The 22833-nt window shown below is 46.8% G+C and overlaps 1 protein-coding gene across 6 annotated transcripts in view; it reads left to right on the forward strand.

The window, feature by feature from the left end:
- RELT (RELT TNF receptor) overlaps positions 1–22833 on the forward strand; it is an 85785-nt gene that overhangs the window by 39593 nt on the left and 23359 nt on the right. For all 6 annotated transcript variants that reach the window (XM_081197419.1, XM_081197416.1, XM_081197421.1 and 3 more), the window contains 4 exons: positions 5356–5438; positions 14552–14659; positions 16257–16435; positions 21012–21097. In XM_081197419.1, the coding sequence (XP_081053545.1) occupies positions 5394–5438; positions 14552–14659; positions 16257–16435; positions 21012–21097 (418 nt within the window). In that variant the 5' untranslated portion in view covers positions 5356–5393. The remainder of the gene's footprint in view (positions 1–5355; positions 5439–14551; positions 14660–16256; positions 16436–21011; positions 21098–22833) is intronic.

Here is a 22833-nt window from a genome sequence, read left to right on the forward strand (position 1 = left end):
TTTGTGACTGCTGTGATCACTGCAGATGGTGACAGCAGCCACGAAATTATAAGACGCCTGCTTCTTGGGAGAAAAGCAATGACAAACCTAGACAGCATCTTAAAAAGCAGAGACATCACCTTTCTGTATAGTTAAAGCTCTGGTTTTCCCAGTAGTGATGTATGGAAGTGAGAGCTGGACCATGAAGAAGACTGATCGCCGAAGAATTGGTGCTTTTGAATTCTGGTGCTGGAGGAGACTCTTGAGAGTCCCCTGGACTGCAAGAAGATCAAACCTCTCCATTCTGAAGGAAATCAGCCCTGAGTGCTCACTGGAAGGACAGATCCTGAAGCTGAGGCTCCAAGACTTTGGCCACCTCATGAGAAGAGAAGACTCCCTGGAAAAGACCCTGATGTTGGGAAAGATGGAGGGCACAAGGAGAAGGGGACAACAGAGGACGAGATGGTGGGACAGTGTTCTTGAAGCTACAAACATGAGTCTGACCAAACTGTGGGAGGCAGTGGAAGACAGGAGGGCCTGGCGTGCTCTGGTCCAGGGGGTCACGAAGAGGCGGACACAACGACTAAACAACAACAAATCAGAACTCCTCTCAGTATCCTCTTTTCCAAATTGCTTCCATCCAGCAGAAGCAGATTTAGAGGAGTGTGATCGGTTTGGTTGTGCTGAACGTAGAGCCTTGGGGGATGTTGCAAATATTATTTGAGAGGCAAGCAGATGCTGGATTTTCGTGGTGCACGGGGAGCCGCCAAAATTTGAGACCCCAGAGTCTGCCACTGACTCATTTCTACACAGCCTCGCAGAACCTGCTCTCTATTCCCTGGCCAGGCAAGTGAGAGACATTAGCAGAGCTCAAGACCCCATTCCAGCCAGGTGAAAAAACACTAAAGAAAGGTGCAAAAATGGCAGACCCTCTAAGTGTCTCTATTTTCCCCTTCGGCCCTGGATTTACAGAAGCCGTCCCGGTTTCCAATTTGATCTGGGAATGTCCCGCTTTTCCTCAAGACGTCCCTATACCTGAAGGAGCGTCTCCACCCCCATCGTTCTGCCCGGACACTGAGGTCCAGCTCCAAGGGCCTTCTGGTGGTTCCCTCATTGCGAGAAGTGAGGCTACAGGGAACCAGGCAGAGGGCCTTCTGGGTGGTGGCGCCCGCCCTGTGGAACACCCTCCCATCAAATGTCAAGGAAATAAACAACTATCTGACTTTTAGAAGACACCTGGTGGCAGCCCTTAGGGAAGTTTTAAATGTTTGATGTTTTATCGTGTTTTTAATATTCTGTTGGGAGCCACCCAGAGTGGCCGGGGAAACCCAGCCAGATGGGTGGGGTATAAATGAATTATTATTATTATTTTATTTTCATTGGAGAAATGTTGAAGGGTATGGAGTTATGCAACCCGCCAAGTCAAGGAAATAAGTGACTATGCAACCTTTAGAAGACCTCTGAAGGCAGCCCGGTTTAGGGAAGTTTTAAAATTTTTTATTATGTTTTTATATATATTGGAAGCTGCCCAGAGTGGCTGAGGCAACCCAGCCACATGGGATGGGAATAATAATAATAATAATAATAATAATAATAATAATAATAATACAGTAAAAGAAAATCCCTATTTTCATCGGAGAAATGTTGGAGGGTTTGCACCTTCCCTACTCCAGACACACCTACTTTCCATCCTCGGTACAAACTGTAACCTCATGACTCAACACTTGAACCGTTTGACACCATCCTTGGCCGTCCTCCTGCCTGAAGTGTATCCAATAGCCGGCACTTGGGACAAGCGTTCAGTCTGTATAACAGCCAAGCCGGCCCCTGTTCCCGACCTCAGCTCCTGGCCCTGTTCCCAGGCTGCAACTCCAGGCGGTGCCAGGGACTCTTGGCATCCAGAGCCTTCTCTGGGTGAGCTCAAAGTGTGCCAGATGTGAAGGGGAAAGCTGTTCCTCCGGGGGAGCCAATCGATCAAATTAAATGAATGTGCGGTCATTTCATTGTGGGCTCCTTTCGGCCCAATTAGCCTCCCGTGGATCCTTCTTCACAGCCGCTGGGTTGGCTGAGGTCGCTTTTAATGGCGCAAAGTTCTTTTCAGACGCGGCGCCGGCGGACGGTTTCCGAGAGCTTCGTGTGCAATTATTTTGGAGGTGACTTTAGGGAGTTTGGCTGTCTTGAGGAGGCTGGAGAGCCTGCCAGTGGCGCTATAATGGGAACTCGCTGTTCCCCAGAGGGGATCCGTCAACCCTTTGAGATTTGCTAAGTCCTACTTTCAGCCTTGCTTTTAGAAACTTGGATAGATATTTTTTGCGAGCTTGGTGCCCTTTGATTGTTCACACCAGCCACTCTGCGCATTTGCACCAGGAAAAAGCTGCCTTCTGTGATCCGTGGAGGAAGTGCGAATTAGGCGGGTTTGCATGCGTTTGCTTAAACAGGATTTTCTGCTACTTTGTAGGGGAAGGCAGAGAACTGCAAAGCACCGAAGCCATACTAGCAAAATCAAATGCAAACCTTATCCGTCCAATTTTTCCCCGGGCATTGAAGCTCATTTCTGCAGCCTTGAGGATGATAGGAATGGTCTCCCTCGGGTGGTTGTAGACTCTCCTTCCTTGGAGGTTTTTAAGCAGAGGTTGGATGGCCATTGGTCATGGATGCCTTAGCTGAGATTCCGGCATTGCAGGGGGTTGGACTAGATGACCCCTGGGGTCACTTCCAACTCTGATTCTATGATTTCCCTCCCTCTCTCATAAAACTCAGTGGGGTCATCCAACAAGCATAAATGTTGGAAGATTCAGGACCCACCAAAGGAAAAACTGGTTCATGCAGCACAGGGTAGAATTTGGGGATTTGGTCCTCAAGATGCGATGGTGGTCCTGAAAGACCTGCATTGGCTCCCAGTACGTTTCTGAGCACAATTCAAAGTGTTGGTGCTGACCTTGAAAGCCCTAAACAGCCTTGGCCCAGTAGACCTGAAGGAGCGTCTCCACCCCCATCGTCCAGCCCGGACACTGAGGTCCAGCTCTGAGGGCCTTCTGGCGGTTCCCTCCCTGTGAGAAGTAAGGTTACAGGGAACCAGGCAGAGGGCCTTCTCGATGGTGGCGCCCGCCCTGTGGAATGTCCTCCCATCAGATGTCCTAAACGACCATGGCCCAGTATACCTGAAGGAGCATCTCCACCCCCATCGTTCAGCCCAGACATAGGGGTCCCGCTCCAAGGGCCTTCTGGCAGTTCCTTCACCACGAGAAGTGAGGTTACAGGGAACCAGGCAGAGGGCCTTCTTGGTAGTGGCACCCGCCCTGTGGAACGCCCTTCCATCAGATGTTAAAGAAATAAACAACTACAGTGGTACCTTGGGTTAAAAACTTAATTCATTCCAGAGGTCCATTCTTAACCTGAAACTGTTCTTTTAACCTGAGGTACCACTTTAGCTAATGGGGCCTCCTGCTGCTGCCATGCAATTTCTGTCCTCATCCTGAAGCAAAGTTCTTAACCCGAGGTACTATTTCTGGGCTGGCAGAGTATGTAACCTGAAGCCTCTGTAACCCAAGGTACCACTGTATCAGACTTTTAGAAGACGTCTGAAGGCAGCCCTGTTTAGGGAAATTTTTAGTAGTTGAAGTTTTATCATGTTTTTAATATTCTGTTGGGAGCCGCCCAGAGTGGCTGGGGAAACCCAACCAGATGGGCAGGGTATAGATAATAAAATTATTATTATTATTACTATTATTATTTATTAGGGTCACCAACTTGGATGGCTTTATAAAAGGATTGGGCCCAGTGTGGGGAACTTTGGTTCTCCAGATGCTTCTGAACTACAATTCCCAGCAGCCCCAGCAAGCATGGCCAATGGCCAGGGGTGATGGGGATTGTATTTCAGCCACATTTGGGGAGAACAAAGCCCCCCACACCTGGCTTAGACAAAGGCTGCTTCCAGAGACCCCATCTATGGAGCACTCAATTTGCTTGCATGGAGATTAGATGATGTTTGCAGAGAGGTTAGATGATGTGGCAATGCAAGCATTAATCCCGTGCTTTCCAGTGCAATTCTCCGTTACTTTCCTGATCTAAAAAATGTCTGACCTTTTGGGGGGGAAATGCAAGCCCTCTCCCATGAACCATTGCACAACTTGAATGTGCAACTTGACGAATCCCACTTGAAAGCAGCAGCAGTCCGGAAGCCTCGTTGATGATTGGGCTACAATGGCCTTGCAGTACCTCCCAATATTGCAGATAATATTCCTCTGAATACTGGGACGCGGGTGGCACTGTGGGTTAAACCACAGAACCTAGGACTTGCCGATCAGAAGGTCGGCGGTTCAAATCCCTGCGACAGGGTGAGCTCCCGTTTTTCAGTCCCTGCTCCTGCCAACCTAGCAGTTCGAAAGCACGTCAAAGTGCAAGTAGATAAATAGGTACCGCTCTGGTGGGAAGGTAAACGGCGTTTCCGTGTACTGCTCTGGTTCGCCAGAAGCGCCTTAGTCATGCTGGCCACACGACCTGGAAGCTGTACGCCGGCTCCCTCGTCCAATAAAGTGAGATGAGCACCGCAACCCCAGAGTCGGCCACGACTGGACCTAATGGTCAGGGGTCCCTTTACCCTTTACCTCTCAGGTCCTAGACCAACACTCTAACCGCTACGGTGCTCTAACCTGGTTCAGGCATCACACAAAACCTTGGTTTGTACCATGGTTACAAATGTATATTAAGCAAGCCATGGTTTACGGTTGATTGTCTACTTTCTCTTCCCCCTCTGTTGCCTATTTCTATGAAGCGGGGGGGGGGGTGTCTGCAGAGGTAAAGCTAATCAATGGCTGCAACAACCTTATTGTATCACAGTTTTAAAGTTTCCCCTTTACTTTTACCTTTATTCCCTTGAATGCCAGCGGCTGGGCACCCCAAGTGTGCGTTGTTGCGCCCAAGTCCTGATCGCAGGCTATCCCTTAGACATCTGGCTTACCCCTGTGAGAAACAGGATGTTGGACCCGCCGGGTTTTTTCGGTCTGATCCAGCACAGCTCTTCTCTTGCAATCGGCATTTTGGCCGAGAAGCTTTCCTTCAGAACTGGAAGGCTCTGAGGCACTGAATGACTTCAAAAGCACCTGAACCCACATAAATAAACCGAAGAGGGGAAGCGTTTGTGACTCCCACCGCGGGAGGAAGCCTGTACATTTCCCGTTTCCTTCTCTTTAGTTTAAATCACAGCTGATAAGTTTCCTGTGCAATTGACTGTAATTTGCAGGGGTAAACAGAGCTGTATGGGGGATGGAAGTAAACACAGCCCATTCAAGGGAGCTGGGACCACAGCCTGTACAGAGGAGAGTATAAAAGGCTGGGCCTCTGTCAGTAAACTCTCTGTTCTCTGCCCCCCAACAGCTTCGTCTTGCGGCTGCTTTGAAACCGAACCCCTCAAGATGAAGAGGACCCTGAATTTCTGGTCAGCCCTCAGCCTCCTGATGGTAAGTGTGATTTCTTCCCCATGACTTGACTTTGTTGCCTCTCGTGCCGTGCTGGAAAAGTGGTCCCAACAGTGTTTCCACCGGCAATCTCTGCCTCCACTGCTTTGCAAATATTCCCCTTCCTTATGTACACACCCGGATTGGTAGTAAGCCTGAGGATGTGATGGTCTATTGTAAGAGGGAGGAGGGAATCAAAGATTCCCTGCCTGTGGATAAAATCCACATCAGCCAAGCAAGGAGCTGCTTAGCAACCTACCAGGCATCTTACTGGCTCTTTACATTGGCTCCCAGTACGTTTCCGAGCACAATTCAAAGTGTTAGTGTTGACCTTTAAAGCCCTAAACGGCCTCAAAGGCCCAGTATATCTGAAGGAGCGTCTCCACCCCCATCGTTCTACCCGGACACTGAGGTCCAGCACCGAGGGCCTTCTGGCGGTTCCCTCCCTGTGAGAAGCCAAGTTACAGGAAACCAGGCAGAGGGCCTTCTCGGTGGTGGCACCCACCCTGTGGAAAGCCCTCCCACCAGATGTCAAAGAGAAAAACAACTACCAAACTTTTAGAAGACATCTGAAGGCAGCCCTGTTTAAGGAAGCTTTTAATGTTTGATGCATTACTTTTATTTTAATATTTTGTTGGAAGCCGCCCAGAGTGGCTGGGGAAGCCCAGCCAGATGGGCGGGGTATAGTATATTATTATTATTATTATTATTATTAATCAAGGACAGTCTGGATTAGTTGCAGTTTCTGGGTCACCTTCAAAGGTAGCCCCACACAGAGCGCATTGCAGTAGTCCAAGCGAGAGAACTAGATGGTCTTAAAGGCCCCCGCATTCTGCAGATATTCAGACGATCTTGGCCACCTCCCTTCTCCTGATGGCTGAGTTTCTCAGAGCTCTTAGAGGTCTGCCTGCGCTGGCAAGAACTGACTCACCGCCAGTTTAAGATGACAGAACAGCCCCCTGGCATAATGAGTGCCCAGGCAGCATTTTAGAACATGTGGCAATGTGGGTTGCAGTTCAGACCTGCCCATTGTGGTTTTGTTTCCATCCCTTGGAAAACTTCCCCTTGTTGGCTGGGGTCCCGTACACGGCCTGCCCGCCCCCCCCCCGCCTCAGTCAGGAGTCTGTTTTGGGAAAGAGGGCGAGAGCAAAGCCCAGCTGGCCAATCCCAAGTGGGGTTTAAGTGCAAAGACGTTGATGGCTTCAAAGAGACTCGTCCGTTGGGTCTTCCTGGGTTCCCTCAAGGTTGCCATCTGGACCTGTCGTGCCCAAACTGTCTGCCAAAGAACATTTATGGGTCAGGAAGGAACTGCTGGTGCTACAATAAATCTTCCAAATATTAATCACGAGAAGCTCCTGGAAGGACAAAGTGTTTGTCTACAGAGGGGTCTCCAACTCAATGCATTTCTTGACCTCGACTCTTTCCTTAGGACAGGTAATGGTCCCCTTCTCTGTCTTGGGTATGAGTGGTGGAGCATTTAATCACCCCTGAAGCAGAGATGCAGCTGGAGTTTGTGCTGTGCCAGAGGAGGGTGGCTAATGCCTCTCTGTATGAGTCACTGCTCTGTATATTGGAAGAAGCAAAGATCACCAGTGTCGAAGCAATGATTCTTCAACATCAACTTCGCTGGACTGGTCATGTTGTGCGGATGCCTGATGATCGTCTTCCAAAGCAACTACGCTATTCCGAACTTAAAAATGGAAAGCGTAATGCTGGTGGTCAACAAAAGAGGTCTAAAGACTCTCTCAAAAAATGCAGTATAAACACCGACAACTGGGAAACACTGGCCTGCGAGTGCTCCAGTTGGAGAACAGCTTTTACCAAAGGTATCATCCTATCCCCCTATCTGGAAAGGAGGCTAGCACAGAGCAGCGACTCATACTTCTTCTTCTTAGGCGATCACTCATAGCCGAGTAAGATTGTCTTCCATGAACACGATCTTAACAGTGAGTCCATAAGTGACTGTGGAGGTCAGTTCTGGACCCACACGTCCTTCCACAGTGGGGACATAGGTTTCTGGGCGGGAGTTGATCATGGTGGAGGTTTGCCAAGCGTGCCATCCTCTTAGCACGTTTCTCCCTTTCGTCCTGAGCCCGAGCGTCTTCAAAGCTGGAGTTGTAGAGTTAAAGGGTCCCCAAGGGTCATCTAGTCCAACCCCCGATTGCCAATTTCTCCTCCTCCAAATACTTCAGACATTGCGTCCATGAAACGTGGAAAAGTCAGCTGAATGGGCGTCTGTTTTTTGTGACACTGCTGCATTTCTGGGTCTTGTTTTGGTTTCGTGGCGTTGTGTTTTTTTTACTGAGTCAGAGGGATGAAAAGTTTACTTTCATGATCTGCGAAGCCGCAATTTGTGGAGATCATTGATGATGCTCCATTCCCAAATTCATGCTTGCTATGGTCCTTGGCTGTGGGCCAAGAAAATCCCTTGTGGTTCCCAGAAACTATTATTTGGAGCCTTACTGCCCCCAACAGTGATGGTAGCAGCCATTGATAGCCTTAGTTATCTACTTATATACTTCTTACTTTGCCTCCTGTTCTGCAGGGCAGGACTCGAACCCATGGCTTTGAGTGTTACAAGAAAGGAGATTCCAACTAAACCTCAGGAAAAACTTCCTGAGAGTAAGAGCTGTTCAACAGTGGAAATAGTCTCCTTTGGGCAGTGATGGACCCTTCTTCATTGGAGGAGTGTAAAACCAAGTTTAGAAATGTACCCGACATAATTAAAATGCACAATAAAACAATTCCGCCCATATGTTGAAAGCCTCAGTCATTAAATTGCGCAGTGGAGACGGGTCATTACAAGAGGATAAGAATTAAAAACAGCAGTGGAAACAGCTAGCTTAGGAAGTTCAGGTCATAAGATCAGGGGACCGCTTGCCTTAAACAGAGGCATCTTTAAGAGCCGGCGGAATGCCAGTTCAGATGGGGCATCTCATATTCCAGCAGAGACAGCATTATCCTCCCTGAATCGGTCTAATCCCTGGGAACAAATTCCATAGTTTCACTGTACTCAGTGTGGAGAGATCCTTTCTCGAGCAAGCAGTTCGTACAAAGTCTCCCTAAGCTCATTCTCTATTTCCCGACATGCTGTGGTTTTTCTGATGCCCTTTCGCTGTGGTTTGCTTTATGGGCTGGTTTTGTTTTTAATTATGTTGTAATTTTATGTTTTTATTGCAACCGAAGGTTCTGGCATCGGTTATCTGGCTCCGTAGCATCTGCTCCCAATTCTTCCTTTTTGTAAGCTTCCCTGCCTTGAACTTTCCCTGTGCCTCTCGTCAAATGAAAGATGGGGGCAGTTGCCCTCGGGTACTATGCGAGTGGCACTGTGGGTTAAACCACAGAGCCTAGGACTTGCCGATCAGAAGGTCGGCGGTTTGAATCCCCACGACGGGGTGAGCTCCCTGCTCCTGCCAACCTAGCAGTTCGAAAGCACAAAGTGCAAGCAGATAAATAGGTACCACTCCGGCGGGAAGGTGAAGGGCGTTTCCGTGCGTTGCTCTGGTTCGCCAGAAGTGGTTTAGTCATGCTGGCCACATGACCCGGAAGCTGTACACCGGCTCCCTCGGCCAATAAAGTGAGATGAGCGCCGCAACCCCAGAGTCGTCCACGACTGGACCTAATGGCCAGGGGTCCCTTTACCTTTACCATGCGGGACACAGTCCTGTTTACAGTGTGGACAAAAACCTACCAGTCTGGATGTGTATGGAATTGGGGACTTGGGAGAGCAGGCATCTAGTCCATCATTTCAGGAAGCAAAATCCAGCTTTGCAAGGGAAAGAAAAATCCCAGTCATTTTGCATCACCTCCAGGAACTTTCTGCAGCAGATATTTATAAAAACACACGATCACAGCAGCTGTCGACTTCTGACGACTTCACTGCATGCAAGACAGACTCTGGAGCTTCTCATTCTTTGAGGAGGTCATGGTGTGCCTTTTAGGAGTTGTTCAACTGTAAAACGGGCTCCCTCGGGAGGCAGTGAATTCTCTCTCTCAATACCATCAGAATGGCTTCCATTTCAAGATATATTTTGTGTGTGTGTGTTATTTTTATTAAATTTTCTGTTTTACACTTTAGAACTTTCATTTAAACAACCTCAAAATGTCAATGACTTCCCTTCTTCTCTTTCCGTGGTTCATTTTGCATATCATAAATCCCTGCATATTTTACACAAACTAAACCATTCAGTATTTCATTATTGCATCCATCAAAACATATTTACTGTATTTGTCGCTCTATGGCACACTTTTTTCCTCCTAAAAAGGGGAAATGTGTGTGCGTCTTATGGAGCGAATGCAGGCTGCGCAGCTATTGCTGAAGCCAGAAGAGCAAGAAGGATCGGTGCGCACCGAACCCTCTTGCTCTTCTGGCTTCAGGGAAAGCCACGCAAAGCCTCCTGAGTAGAGCCGGAACGCTCCTCCCTCTTTGCTGAACAGGCTTTGCGTTGCTTTCTTGTTTCTTGTTTCCTTCTCTAAAAACTAGGTGCGTCTTATGGTCAGGTGTGTCTTATAGAGCGAAAAATATGGTAAACTGTTTAATTTATCTTAATGCTTTTTTTTTATAAAATTTTTATTGGTTTTACAAAATTTTTAAAGACAAACAAACACCTAAAAAGACATACAAACACGTATAATTTCATAACATTTTTTCATAAACCTCTTTTCCAGGACTCCCCCATACCCCCCCTTTCTGCATTCCAATGTCCATAATTTTTTAGCAACTTCTAAACATTCCTTTCCAACCTCTGTCACCTTGATCTTTTCTATAATCTGTTCTTATGTCACTGTATCCCTTTTTTTTCCTGCAAACCTCAACATACTAACATTCGTCAAGTTTATAATAGTCCTTAAGGTATCTCTTAAATTTTCTCCATTCTTCTTAATGCTGCCCATGTTTTCAGGTGTACACAATTCCCCCCCATATATTCAAGAAACGTTTCCCAATCTTCTCTAAACACATGTTTTTCTTGTTCTCTTATTCTATATGTCAAGTTAGGGTTACCAGTCATCATATGGAGCAAACAGCACGCAGACCTAGTGGTGGGAGGAAAAAAATCCTTAAATAAGAGACACGGGGGAATGACTTCAATGTCTGTACACTAATGCGCAAAGCATGGGAAATAAACAAGATGAGCTTGAGCTCTTGGTACAGCAAACTAAATATGACATAATAGGCATCACTGAAACCTGGTGGGATAAGTCCCACGATTGGAATGTAATAATGGGGGGATACAATTTATTTCAGAGAAACAGACCAGACAAGAAAGGAGGAGGAGTGGTGTTATATGTCAGGGATTCTCAGCCTTGGTCAGAGGTAACTGGCCTTTCTCCAGGCATTCGGCTGAGATCCTGGCTGACCTCCCCGTCTGCGTCTCCCGGCAGGATACAGGCAAGGTCTTTCCGGCGATCCCACTCAGCGTGAGAGGGACACACCAACTCCTCCTGCTTCCCTCAGGGAGGGGGAAAGAGACAGACAGAAATCTATTTACATTGCTTTATTTCTGTCATTCCAGCAGTACAGAGAAACATGTCTGCACTCTACAGTCTCCAACAGTAGAGAGAGAAAACTCCACCCCTGTACTTCCAGTACAGGTCAGATGACACTCTGAGCTAACATCCGGTGCTCAGTACAGTGAATAGACTGCCCCTTTGTCCCAATAGTACAGTCCCAAACATCAACATCCTGTTTTGCATTCCAGACACCTGCAGCTCGCTCTCGCATTGGTGCTTTTTCCTGACAGTGTATACCTGTGAAGAGATCCAAGATTTAGAACCTCAAAGCCAAAGTGAGAGCATTTGGGTCAAAATTAAGGGAGAGAAGAATAACAGAGACCTCCTTGTGGGAGTTTACTATAGATCCCCAAGCCAAACGGAGGACATAGATGATGCCTTCCTGGAACAGATGGCCAAGCATGCAAAAGGAAGGGAGATAGTAGTAATGGGGGACTTCAATTACCCGGATATTTGTTGGATGTCAAACTCAGCCAAGAGCATAAGGTCAAACAGATTCCTCACTGGCCTTGCAGACAACTTCATTGTCCAGAAAGTGGGAGAAGCAACAAGAGGAACAGCCATTTTAGATCTGGTCCTAACCAATGTTGATAACTAGGTTAGTGGGGTAGAAGTGGAAGGATCATTAGGCGCAAGTGCTCATGCTCTTCTGAAGTTTACTATACAGCGGAAAGGAACAGCCAAGCATACTAGGACTCAATTTCTTGACTTTAAGAAAGCCGACTTCATAAAACTTAGGGAAGTGCTGGGTGAGATCCCATGGACAGTAATACTAAAAGGAAAGGGAGTTCATGATGGCTGGGAGTTTGTTAAGAGGGAGATAGTAAAAGCACAACTTCAGGCAATACCAATGAGACGGAAACATGGAAGGTGCCTAAAGAAGCCAGGGTGGCTATCTAAAGAACTTTTAACTGAGTTAAGATTAAAAAAGGATGTGTACAAAAAATGGAAAAGGGGGGGAACCACCAAAGAGGAATTCAAACAAATAGCCAGCACATGTAGACACAAAGTCAGAAAAGCTAAAGCACAGAATGAACTCAGGCTTGCTAGAGAGGTTAAAAGCAACAAAAAAGGCTTTTATGGGTATGTCCGTAGCAAAAGGAAGAACAAAGAAAGACAATGCCCGACCTGAAGAATTTGGAGCAAATGATTCAGCAGAGGAAACACAGCCCAGAATAACTAAGGAGATAGTACAAGAATACTTGGCTAGTTTAGATGTACTGTATTCAAGTCTCCAGGGCCAGACGAACTGCATCCAAGAGTATTAAAAGAAATGGCAGATGTGATCTCAGAACCACTGGCAGTCATCTTTGAGAATTCCTGGAGAACAGGCGAAGTCCCGGCAGACTGGAGGAGGGCAAATGTTGTCCCTATTTTCAAAAAGGGGGAAAGAGAGGACCCAAATAATTATCGCCCAGTCAGTCTGACATCAATACCAGGGAAGATTCTGGAGCAGATCATTAAGCAAACAGTCTGCGAGCACCTAGAAAGGAATGCTGTGATCACCAATAGTCAGCATGCATTTCTGAAAAATAAGTCATGTCAGACTAACCTGATCTCGTTTTTTGACAGAATTACAAGCCTGGTAGATGAAGGGAACGCAGTGGATGTAGCCTACCTTGATTTCAGCAAGGCATTCGACAAGGTGCCCCATGATATTCTTGTAAAGAAGCTGGTAAAATGTGGTCTTGACTATGCTACCACTCAGTGGATTTGTAACTGGCTGACTGACCGAACCCAAAGGGTGCTCATCAATGGTTCCTCTTCATCCTGGAGAATAGTGACTAGTGGGGTGCCACAGGGTTCTGTCTTGGGCCCCGTCTTATTCAACATCTTTATCAACGACTTGGATGATGGACTCAAGGGCATCCTGATCAAATTTGCAGATGACACCAAACTGGGAGGGGTGGCTAACACCCCAGAGGACAGGATCACACTTCAAAACGACCTTGACAGATTAGAGAACTGGGCCAACACAAACAAGATGAACTTTAACAGTGAGAAATGTAAAGTATTGCACTTGGGCAAAAAAAAAATACAAGATGGGTGACACCTGGCTTGAGAGCAGTACATGTGAAAAGGATCTAGGAGTCTTGGTTGACCACAAACTTGACATCAGCCAACAGTGTGACGCTGCAGCTAAAAAAGCCAATGCAATCCTGGGCTGCATCAATAGGAGTATAGCATCTAGATCAAGGGAAGTAATAGTGCCACTGTATTCTGCTCTGGTCAGACCTCACCTGGAGTACTGTGTCCAGTTCTGGGCACCACAGTTCAAGAAGGACACTGACAAACTGGAACGTGTCCAGAGGAGGGCAACCAAAATGGTCAAAGGCCTGGAAACGATGCCTTATGAGGAACGGCTAAGGGAGCTGGGCATGTTTAGCCTGGAGAAGAGGAGGTTAAGGGGTGATGTGATAGCCATGTTCAAATATATAAAAGGATGTCACATAGAGGAGGGAGAAAGGTTGTTTTCTGCTGCTCCAGAGAAGCGGACACGGAGCAATGGATCCAAACTACAAGAAAGAAGATTCCACCTAAACATTAGGAAGAACTTCCTGACAGTAAGAGCTGTTCGACAGTGGAATTTGCTGCCAAGGAGTGTGGTGGAGTCTCCTACTTTGGAGGTCTTTAAGCAGAGGCTTGACAACCATATGTCAGGAGTGCTCTGATCTGATTCTATGATTCTATGATATGGTTACCAGATTTTTAGGGTTACCAGTCATCCCTGGTTCCCGGGGACAGTCCCCAGATTTGCAAATCTGTCCCTGGGAATCGTGGCAGCGGCAGCCTCAGCAGCCCAGAGCCAGCCTGGTAGCGCAGTTGGCTTTGGCTGGCTTCAGGAGCTGCCCGCTGCCGTGGCGCCCACCATTTTTCCTGCGCCACGGCAGCAAGCAGCTCCTGAAGCCAGCCAGAGCCAACTGCGCTACCAGGCTGGCCCCTCCTGGGCAACGGCCGCCCACCCGTGAATCCCAAGCCTCCCCTGATCTGTCAAAACAAAGGGGGAAGGAGATCTGGGAAGGCTCAGGCGCGCCATTGCCCAGTTAAAAAAAACAACTCTGCGCATTTATGTTTCACAGGGTGCGAAAGAAGGGCTTTGCACCTTTATACAGTATGCATGTGTGCTTGGGCGCAGGGTCTTTTGCCTCACCATCCCCACTACTGATTCCCTGTTGCTACTCAGCTTAAAAAAAAAAAGTGTCCCCGGATTCATTGAAAAAAATCTGGTAACCATATGTTAAGTCTGCAAGCTGCACATATTCCATCAGCTTAAGTTGCCGTTCTTCTCTGGTTCGGACCTCACTCGTTTTTCATTTTGTGGCTAACAAAACACGGTCAGCAGTAGTAGCATAGGGAGGCAGTCAATTCTCCTTCATTGTAGATTTTTAAACAGAGATTGGATGGCTACCTGTCAGGGATTTTTTAGTTTGCAGTTTCTGCTTTGGAGGGGGTTGGGCTACAATTCTATGATTCCATTAAGTTGAAAATGTGTGTGTGTGTGTGTGTGTATATATATATATATATATATATATATATATATATATATATATATATCTGAACAGCGACGTCAGAGTGCCAAATTCTCTCCCTTTTGCTTTTTTCAGGCCTTCTTCTGCCATCAGGCAGAAGCATGCGGCAGTCAAGAGTACTGGAGTTCCAAAGGCTACTGTGTCCCTTGCGAAGGGTGTCCTCCGGGAGAGGAGCCAGACAGGGTAAGCAAACCTACCTGAGATGTTTCCGAATGCCTGGCCTCTGCAGCCCAGCTGCATCAGTGCTAAATGGATGCTTTCGTTTTCATCCATCCATTTAAAATCAAAGTTTCTAGTCCCTATGGACCTGAATCTACTCTTGGAGATACTTGGTGCTGCTCTTGCGGGATGGGGGAACCTCGTGGCAAAGCCTACTGGCGTTTCCAAAACCAAAGGGGTTGCTGAATTATATTTCCCCTAAATTATGCAATTATTTGCGTCATTTCTGCAGGCAGCCCAGTTCAGCACCGAATCAGCAACTACATTTATTCATGGCAAGAGAAGGCTTCCATTCACAAAATATGCCGCTGCCTCAACATGCATTCACATTAATAATAATAATAATAATAATAATAATAATAATAATAGCAGTGTCAGGTTCATAGAGGGAAATGGCTTGATTTAGAAAATGTTCCTCTTTTGGTTTTGGATGCAGAATGAGAAACTGTAGTATTCTAGCATTCTTGTCTATTTATGCTTTCACCTAACCACGGGCAATTAGATGTGTCTGACAAAGCTACAGCCTGAAGGTTTTACACTCGCACTTTTTAGTTTTCTTTTTTATGTTGCAGCATGCATTTTGTTCTCAGAACGGGAGCTCCTCAAAGCTGAAAAGGCAAAGCATGCTGGGCCACATTTTTGTGGCTGTTCTTTTTAAGCGTTCGCTTCCAAATTGCCGTCGCGTTAGCACTGTTTTCTCCTAACTCCAGGCAGCTGTGTTCTGTAAACAAGACAGCCATTGAGCAATGTGCCTTTCTATAAACAGGGCCTACTATATTAACTGCTGCTTATTTTTCTTCCCAGTGGTTGCAGTCCCTTTTAAGCAGGGTGGATTTGATTTAAATCAAATTGATTTAAATCACTAGTCAGTAAGACTGGATTTAACTTTTTTAATTTTTTTTACAGAAAGACTCATTCTTGCTGATATAATCTTAATATTTACAACCAGAGGAAGGTTTCGTTTTTGGAATAATAAACTTATGTTTCCCTCCCCTTATGGTTTTGATCTATGGGCTACTATTAAAATGAGGCTGCATTTTAAATTGTATTTTAACCTGTATTTTAAATTGTTCCCCCCCCCATTATGTTTTTTACTGTGATTTTATTGGTGTTGGCTCTGGCCGGGGAGGGCGGGGTATAAATAAAATTATTATTATTATTATTATTATTATTATTATTATTATTATTATTATTATTATATCAGAATGGATCAGAAACCAGCCAAGCTATCTAGCCCCCTCCCCAAATCTAGTATGTATCACCTTACTTTTCAGCCAGACCAAATTTGTAAAGGGAGCACAACTTTATTATTATTATTATTATTATTATTATTATTATTATTATTATATTTGCAACGTTCAAGCCCAGAATCCAGCCTTTTAATAGGGAACCCTCTCACCCGCCTCACGAGTGTTGGGATTTTCGTGAAGATTCCGCCACATCCCAGCGGCGGACGTCAGTCCAACAGCTGGAAGGGAAGTGAGGCATAAGGAACTGCACCCCCTGCCTGGTTGAGCTTGTGGCATCTTAACTCTGCTTTTTGTTTGATTTCCCACCCTAGACATGTGGCTATGGGAAAGGACTGGGGATGATTTGCAAGGCTTGCTCTGCGGGAACCTTCTCTCCTACCTACGGGCTGGAATTCTGTTTACTGCACACCCACTGCGAAGCCAAGAGGAGGGTTCATGCCAGCCCTGGAACAGCCGCGGCGGACACCTTGTGCGGGGACTGCATGCCCGGGTAATGCCGCTTATTGCTTTTACTGTCTGTTCTCTTGCAGGGCAGACACACCTGCGCCAAACCCTCCCGCGCTGCGGGCAGCGTTGCAGCTCTCTGGCAAACACGGAGCCTTGTACGAGAATCAATTGGCAACATACCGGCATGTCGGAATATAAAGTTTTGCACAAATGTGAAATTGTGGCAGGATTTGGATTTGAACTTACTGCATTTTTCGCTCCATAAGACGCACTTTTTTCTTCCTGAAAAGTAAGGGGAAATGTATGCGCGTCTTACGGAGCGAATGTGTGGTCCCTGGAGCCGAATTGCCCAGGGGCGAAAAGCAGATAATGGTTTGTTTGTTTTTTGAAAGAGGGAAGGGGGTGTTGAAAGGAAGCCGCTGATCGGCAAGCGATCGGGAGGGAGATAAGGGAGGCTAGCGATAAAGGAGGCTGCCTGGGAGTGGGGAGGTAAAGACAGCGAACTTGCAAGGAGAGGAGACAGGTAGACTAAAGCAATGAGGAGAGAAATTAGAAGAAAAGGAGGAGCAGAAAACTGCTCCAGCTAAGGAAAAGACACTAAGGCAAACAAGAGGGAAGGGAGTGTTGAAAGGAAGCAGCTTATTCGGGGGGATCGGGAGAGAGATAAGGGACGCTAGCGATAAAGGAGGCTGCCTGGGAGGGGGGAAGTAAAAGCCCATGGATCCTCAGGATTTTTACATTGGGTCACCCCAAACACGCACGTATCCTGCAAGGAACTGTCGTGTGTTGCTAAGGATTCGGGGCAAGAGGAAGGAGAGCATTGCAGGGCAACTGCCATCTCCCATGCATTGAGCATGCCTGCGTTTTTCCATGCGGCTCTGTGTTGTGGAGGAAAGCTGGCAACCGGGCGTTGAAGCAATCTTCCCTGAAAATTATGACCGTCTTGTCGAGAAACCACAAGAGGCCGTGACGACCACACAGCTTGTTTAAGCGTTTTGTTAAACTGTGAAACCTGCTCTCGTGCGAGGCAGGGATGGCTGCCAGCCTAGATGGCTTTAAAAAGAGGATTAGACAAACTCACAGAGGAGACGGCTCTCGATGGCTACCAGCCAGGAAGCCGATGCTTTTTGCCTTCACAGCTGGAGGCATAGCAATCCTTGAATTGCTGGAAGCCACAGGAAAGGACAGTTGCTCTGGCACTCAGGACCTGCTTCCACAGGTCTCTGTTTGCCCACCGTTAGAACACAATTGTGGGGCTAGATGGGCTATTGGCCGGATCCAGCAATCTCTTCTTACGTTTTTAGCAACAGCTGATTGACGCAGCCCCTTGGTCTGTTTTTATTTTGCCCTTGATGGTCCTGCTAAACCTGTTTGCAACCCTCGTACAGTCTTACCTCTTGTTACGTTCGGTTCAGGTTAGGTTCTTTCAGGATATGTCCCGCAGCGACCCGGAAGTAACGGAATGGGTTACTTCCGGGTTTCATCGCTTGCGCATGCGCAGATGCTCAAAATGACGTCATGCACAGAAGCGGCGAATCGCGGCACGCGCAGACGTGGGTTGCGTTCTGCTCATGTAGCAAACGGGGCTCTGGAACGGATCCTGTTCGCAACCAGAGGTACCACTGTACTTCTATCATGACTTAACTCTTGCCTGTGTTTTCTGCGCAAACGTCCACATTCATTCATATTCATATTCATTCTGTGCAAATGTCCATATTCATTTCCGAGCAGAATTCAGCAGGCAGAGGGCCTTCTTGGTGGTGGCACCTGCCCTATGGAACACCCTCCCGTCAGATGTCAAGGAAATAAACAACTATCTGACTTTTAGAAGACATCTGAAGGCAGCCCTGTTTAGGGAAGTTTTTAATGTTTGATGTTTTGTTGTGTTTTTAATATTCTGTTGGAAGCTACCCAGAGTGGCTGGGGAAACCCAGCCAGATGGGCGGGGTATTATTAGTAGTAGTAGTAGTAGTAGTAGTAGTAGTAGTAGTAGTATTATGTGCAGTGCCTGAGTAGTAGTAGTAGTAGTAGTAGTAGTAGTAGTAATAATTTTATTATAATATTAAATTTTATTTATACCCCACCCTCCCCAGCCAAGACCGGGCTCAGGGCAGCTAACACCAAATATAAAAGCAATTGATTGAAATACAGCTTAAAAAACAAGATTAAAATACAACATTAAAGCGCAGCCTCATTTCAGTGGAAACTCCGTATGCTCCATGTGGAGTACATATGCTCCAAAAGCTATGAGGATCTTAAACTTCCTAATTCACCCGGGAGCCAACCGTTCCCAGCTTGTCTCACGTTCTTATATTCTTAAACCTGTAATAAGTGTCCAAAGAGCCCCAGTCGAAAAATCAGCGATCCAGATTGTACAGCAGGCCGGGCCGGTGGGTAGAGGGGCTTCCGATACCCCAGGGCTTAGTGGCCTGCTATTCAGTCCAGCCTCAATGCGCAACATTCCTGGGGGACGTCAGCTGATGCCGATAAGGATCTCAGGAATGCAGGCAGAGAGGGGTGTGAGTGCAAAAGGAGGTCTCAATGCAATTGATACCACAGCAGTGCTGAAGTTCAGATAGGCAGGGACTCATCAGTCCCTGGGATGGCTTGGGACATTTCAAGCAAGAATCAGAGAGGGAATCATATTTTTAGAAGGGTTGCAAACTGGGCTTCTGCCCCCTCCCCCCACTGTATAGCCCCATTTTAAGAGCAATTATTCTTACTGGTTTTGGAAGAGGGACTCCATCCCTCTTGGACAGTAATTGATGTGTTCAGTGTCAGAGAAAGGTAGCAAGCACAGGTGTGCATAATTTTGTGGCTCTGGTGTACCTGGGCTGGAAGTCGGGACAAGACAGAAATCCGCTTCACTTTTAAAAGGCATACAGTGGTACCTCAGGTTAAGTACTTAATTCGTTCCAGAGGTCCGTTCTTGACCTGAAACTGTTCTTAATCTGAAGCACCACTTTAGCTAGTGGGGCTTCCCGCTGCCGCGCGATTTCTGTTCTCATCCTGAAGCAAAGTTCTCAACCCTAGGTACTATTTCTGGGTTAGCGGAGTCTGTAATCTGAAGCGTATGTAACCTGAAGCGTCTGTAACCCGAGGTACCACTGTACTTGCTAAATTCACATCTCTTCAGACTTTGGCTGCATCGAAACACCGCCGTCCCTTGAAATTTGCACTTTCTCCTAATTTTCCAGTGTGTTTTTCCAGCCAAGTAATGTGAATGAAAATGCATGTTCTAGGGTGCAGTATGCATGGACTGCGTCTCTTAGTGAAAACGGCGTCCAAAAAAACCACAGAGAGAGAGAGTGAAGTGCTTGCAAAAATGTGTATTCTGGGCCAATTTTGCAATAATGAGAACAGGAGCAGGGGGAGAAAGCAAGCTGAACGAGTAGAACTGAGAAAAGGAGAGACCAGTATTGAGATGTTCCCATTCCTAGCCGGAAATGCTATCAGGGTTGGGGACACCTGAAAGTTTACGATCGCCCACGAAGGGAGTCCTTGTGGAGAGGCAGCAAAGCAACAGTTCCGAAATGCCGCAGTCTGCAAAACTTGACAACTGCGTACCAGGAAGAGCCGGAATCCCAACATCTTGATGGGAAACCAGTGAGGAGGAAGTGATGGGGCAGGAATCAGTGATTCATCGCCAGCTCTCGGCTGAACTCAGCCTGCTTTGCTTAAGGCTAGAGGGAGGAGGGAGAAACTAGATGACCCCTTAGTCACGTTTTTTGCTCACTCCGGGCTGCTGATTAATCCAAATTCCCCGCGTCGATTTTGGAGAGTGTGGAAAAGGAGATTCCCACCACCCTTGCCTTTTCCCTTATCCTCTAGCATTTTCGGTGGGATTTTTCACTTTGTCCCCCATTGCAGCATAAGATTTTGCACCTCTTTTAACCACACGGGAGTCCTGCAAAGACTTTGCACCTCTTTTAGCAGTTATCGGATGGGACTTATGGGATACTTTTGTGTTGCTGTGACTTATAAGTGCAGCAGCAGAAGACTAAGTGAGGATAATGGAAACCAGGGCTGAATTTAGGTTTGATGAGGCCCTAAGCTACTGAAGGTAAAGGGCCCTTTATATGTCCAGCTGTCCTTTGTCAACAACAAATTGTCACTGGTTTATGTTAAACATATGTTGTATGGTTTATTATTATTATTATTATTATTATTATTATTATTATTATTATTTATACCCTGCCCATCTGGCTGGGTTTCCCCAGCCACTCTGGGTGGCTTCCAACAGAATATTAAAATACAATAACCTATTAAACATTAAAAGCTTCCCTAAACAGGGCTGCCTTATGGACCTAATAGGTATCTAAAGCCATTTGCACATAAGAAATGAGCAAACCAGTGATATTTTCGGGAGCAGGCTAGCAGGCGGGGCCCATGACTTACATCATAGGAGCCTACACAACACAAAACACTGTTGCTGTATGTAGGTTTTATTTTATTTGTTTTTTATCTTATATTTTGGAAATGTACATCCAGCTGTGAAATTTCAACGTCTGGAGGGGACCTGTTGGGGATATTTGTCCTGGTGGGATACGCCAGTGTCTCTGGGACATCTCTGAGATACCAGCCTTTAACCTGATCATCTCTCTTCTTCCCATCCACAGATATTATAGCCCTGAAGGTGAGACAGACCCAAACGCCACCTGCCTGCCTTGTTTGTCTGCCCCCAAAGGCCTCCCAGGATGCTCAGGTGAGAGCAAAAGATGGCGGAGGTGCAAAAAGGGAAGGTTTTATTTCCATTCAAGCTGGAGAGGGAAGGAGCTGCCTGGGCGTGGTCTGCAGGTTAGGTTGTCTTGCCGAAGTGAAGCAGCTCAGGGCCTGGGTGGGAGATCACCTGGGTTACCTTCAGTTCTTTGATGGACGACTTGGAACCAAGTGACATAAAAGATGTTCTCCCCAGCAACTGTGCTCCTCAGGTGTGGCACTGCTGAGAGTACCAGGTTCCCCAGAGGGGTGCTTAGCTTGTCCTAGAAAAGAGGCTTTTAGTGTTGCAGCTCCAGCCCTCTGGAATCATTTGCCAGCTGGAATAAGACAAGCGCCTCACATTGTGATATTTAGCTACCTCTGGAAGACGTTTTTGTTTTAAAAGGCTTTCCCTGAAGTGTGAGCCAGTTGTTGGATGGGGGATTGCAAGTTGAGATTCCTGCATTGCAGGGGGTTGGACTAATAACAATAACAATAACAATAATTTTATACCCCGCCATCTGGCTGGGCTTCCCCAGCCACTCTGGGCGGCTTCCAACAGATTATTAAAACAATACAGTAATGCATCAAACATTAGAAGCTTCGCTAAACAGGGCTGCCTTCAGGTGTCTTCTAAAAGTCTGGTAGTTGTTCTCTTTGACATCTAGATGACCCTTGGGGTATTTTCCAACTTGACGATTCTATGATTTTATGCAGTGGGATAAAATTGTAGAAATAGTTCCTCCGCTTTTCATTCATTGAATTTGTAATCTTTTGCATTTTATCTTGTATACCACGGTGGCAGCTCTGTTTACAAAATCTCCAATGCAATAAATGAAATTTAAAGGGCAAAGTAAAGGTAAAGGGACCCCTGACCATTAGGTCCAGTCGTGACCGACTCTGGGGTTGTGCGCTCATCTCGCTCTATAGGCCAAGGGAGCCGAGGGAGCCGGCCTTTGTCCGCAGACAGCTTCCGGGTCATGTGGCCAGCATGACTAAGCCGCTTCTGACGAACCAGAGCATTGAAACGCCGTTTACCTTCCCGCCGGAGCGGTACCTATTTATCTCCTTGCACTTTGAGGTGCTTTTGAACTGCTAGGTTGGCAGGAGCAGGGACCGAGCAACGGGAGCTCACCCCGTCGCTGGGATTTGAACCGCCGACCTTCCGATCGGCAAGCCCTAGGCTCTGTGGTTTAACCCACAGCGCCACCCGCGTCCCCTAATGGGCAGAGTACAAGTGTACTAATAAATATTACAGCAGTTGAAGGAGCCTCAGAGTCTGGAACTTCATAGGGAGAGGCAAGAAATGCGAGTTGACTGCTGCTCCTTTCTTATTCTCTTCCTGGGAAAGTTGAGTTGCGTTGAAATGTGGGGTGTGATGTCATTGCCCCAGATGCTTCCCTTCCCCATGTGAGTGGCAGTGGGGGAATCTTCCAGGCAGTGATACCATGTCATGACTTGCTTTAAAGTGACATGTTAATGTTACCGGGGCAAGTACATTTATTTAAAAATAAAAACCCAAGAGTCCCAGGATGAGTTGCTAAATTTCTGGTTTTTGTCTATTTCTCTCTGATTATTATTTTTCTATATTATCATTTCCTGCCCTTCACCCTCAGATCCCAGGGTGGGGTACCACAGTTCAAAATAAATCATCGAAAACCGTTTAAAGCAAATTAGAATCACGAAAACAGGGCGGGTCCTAAAAACAGACAACGGCGTGTATATAACACAGCGCTGAGTGGA

Source organism: Podarcis bocagei (genome assembly GCF_964188305.1).
Source record: "Podarcis bocagei genome assembly, chromosome: 6".
NCBI lineage: Eukaryota > Metazoa > Chordata > Lepidosauria > Squamata > Lacertidae > Podarcis > Podarcis bocagei.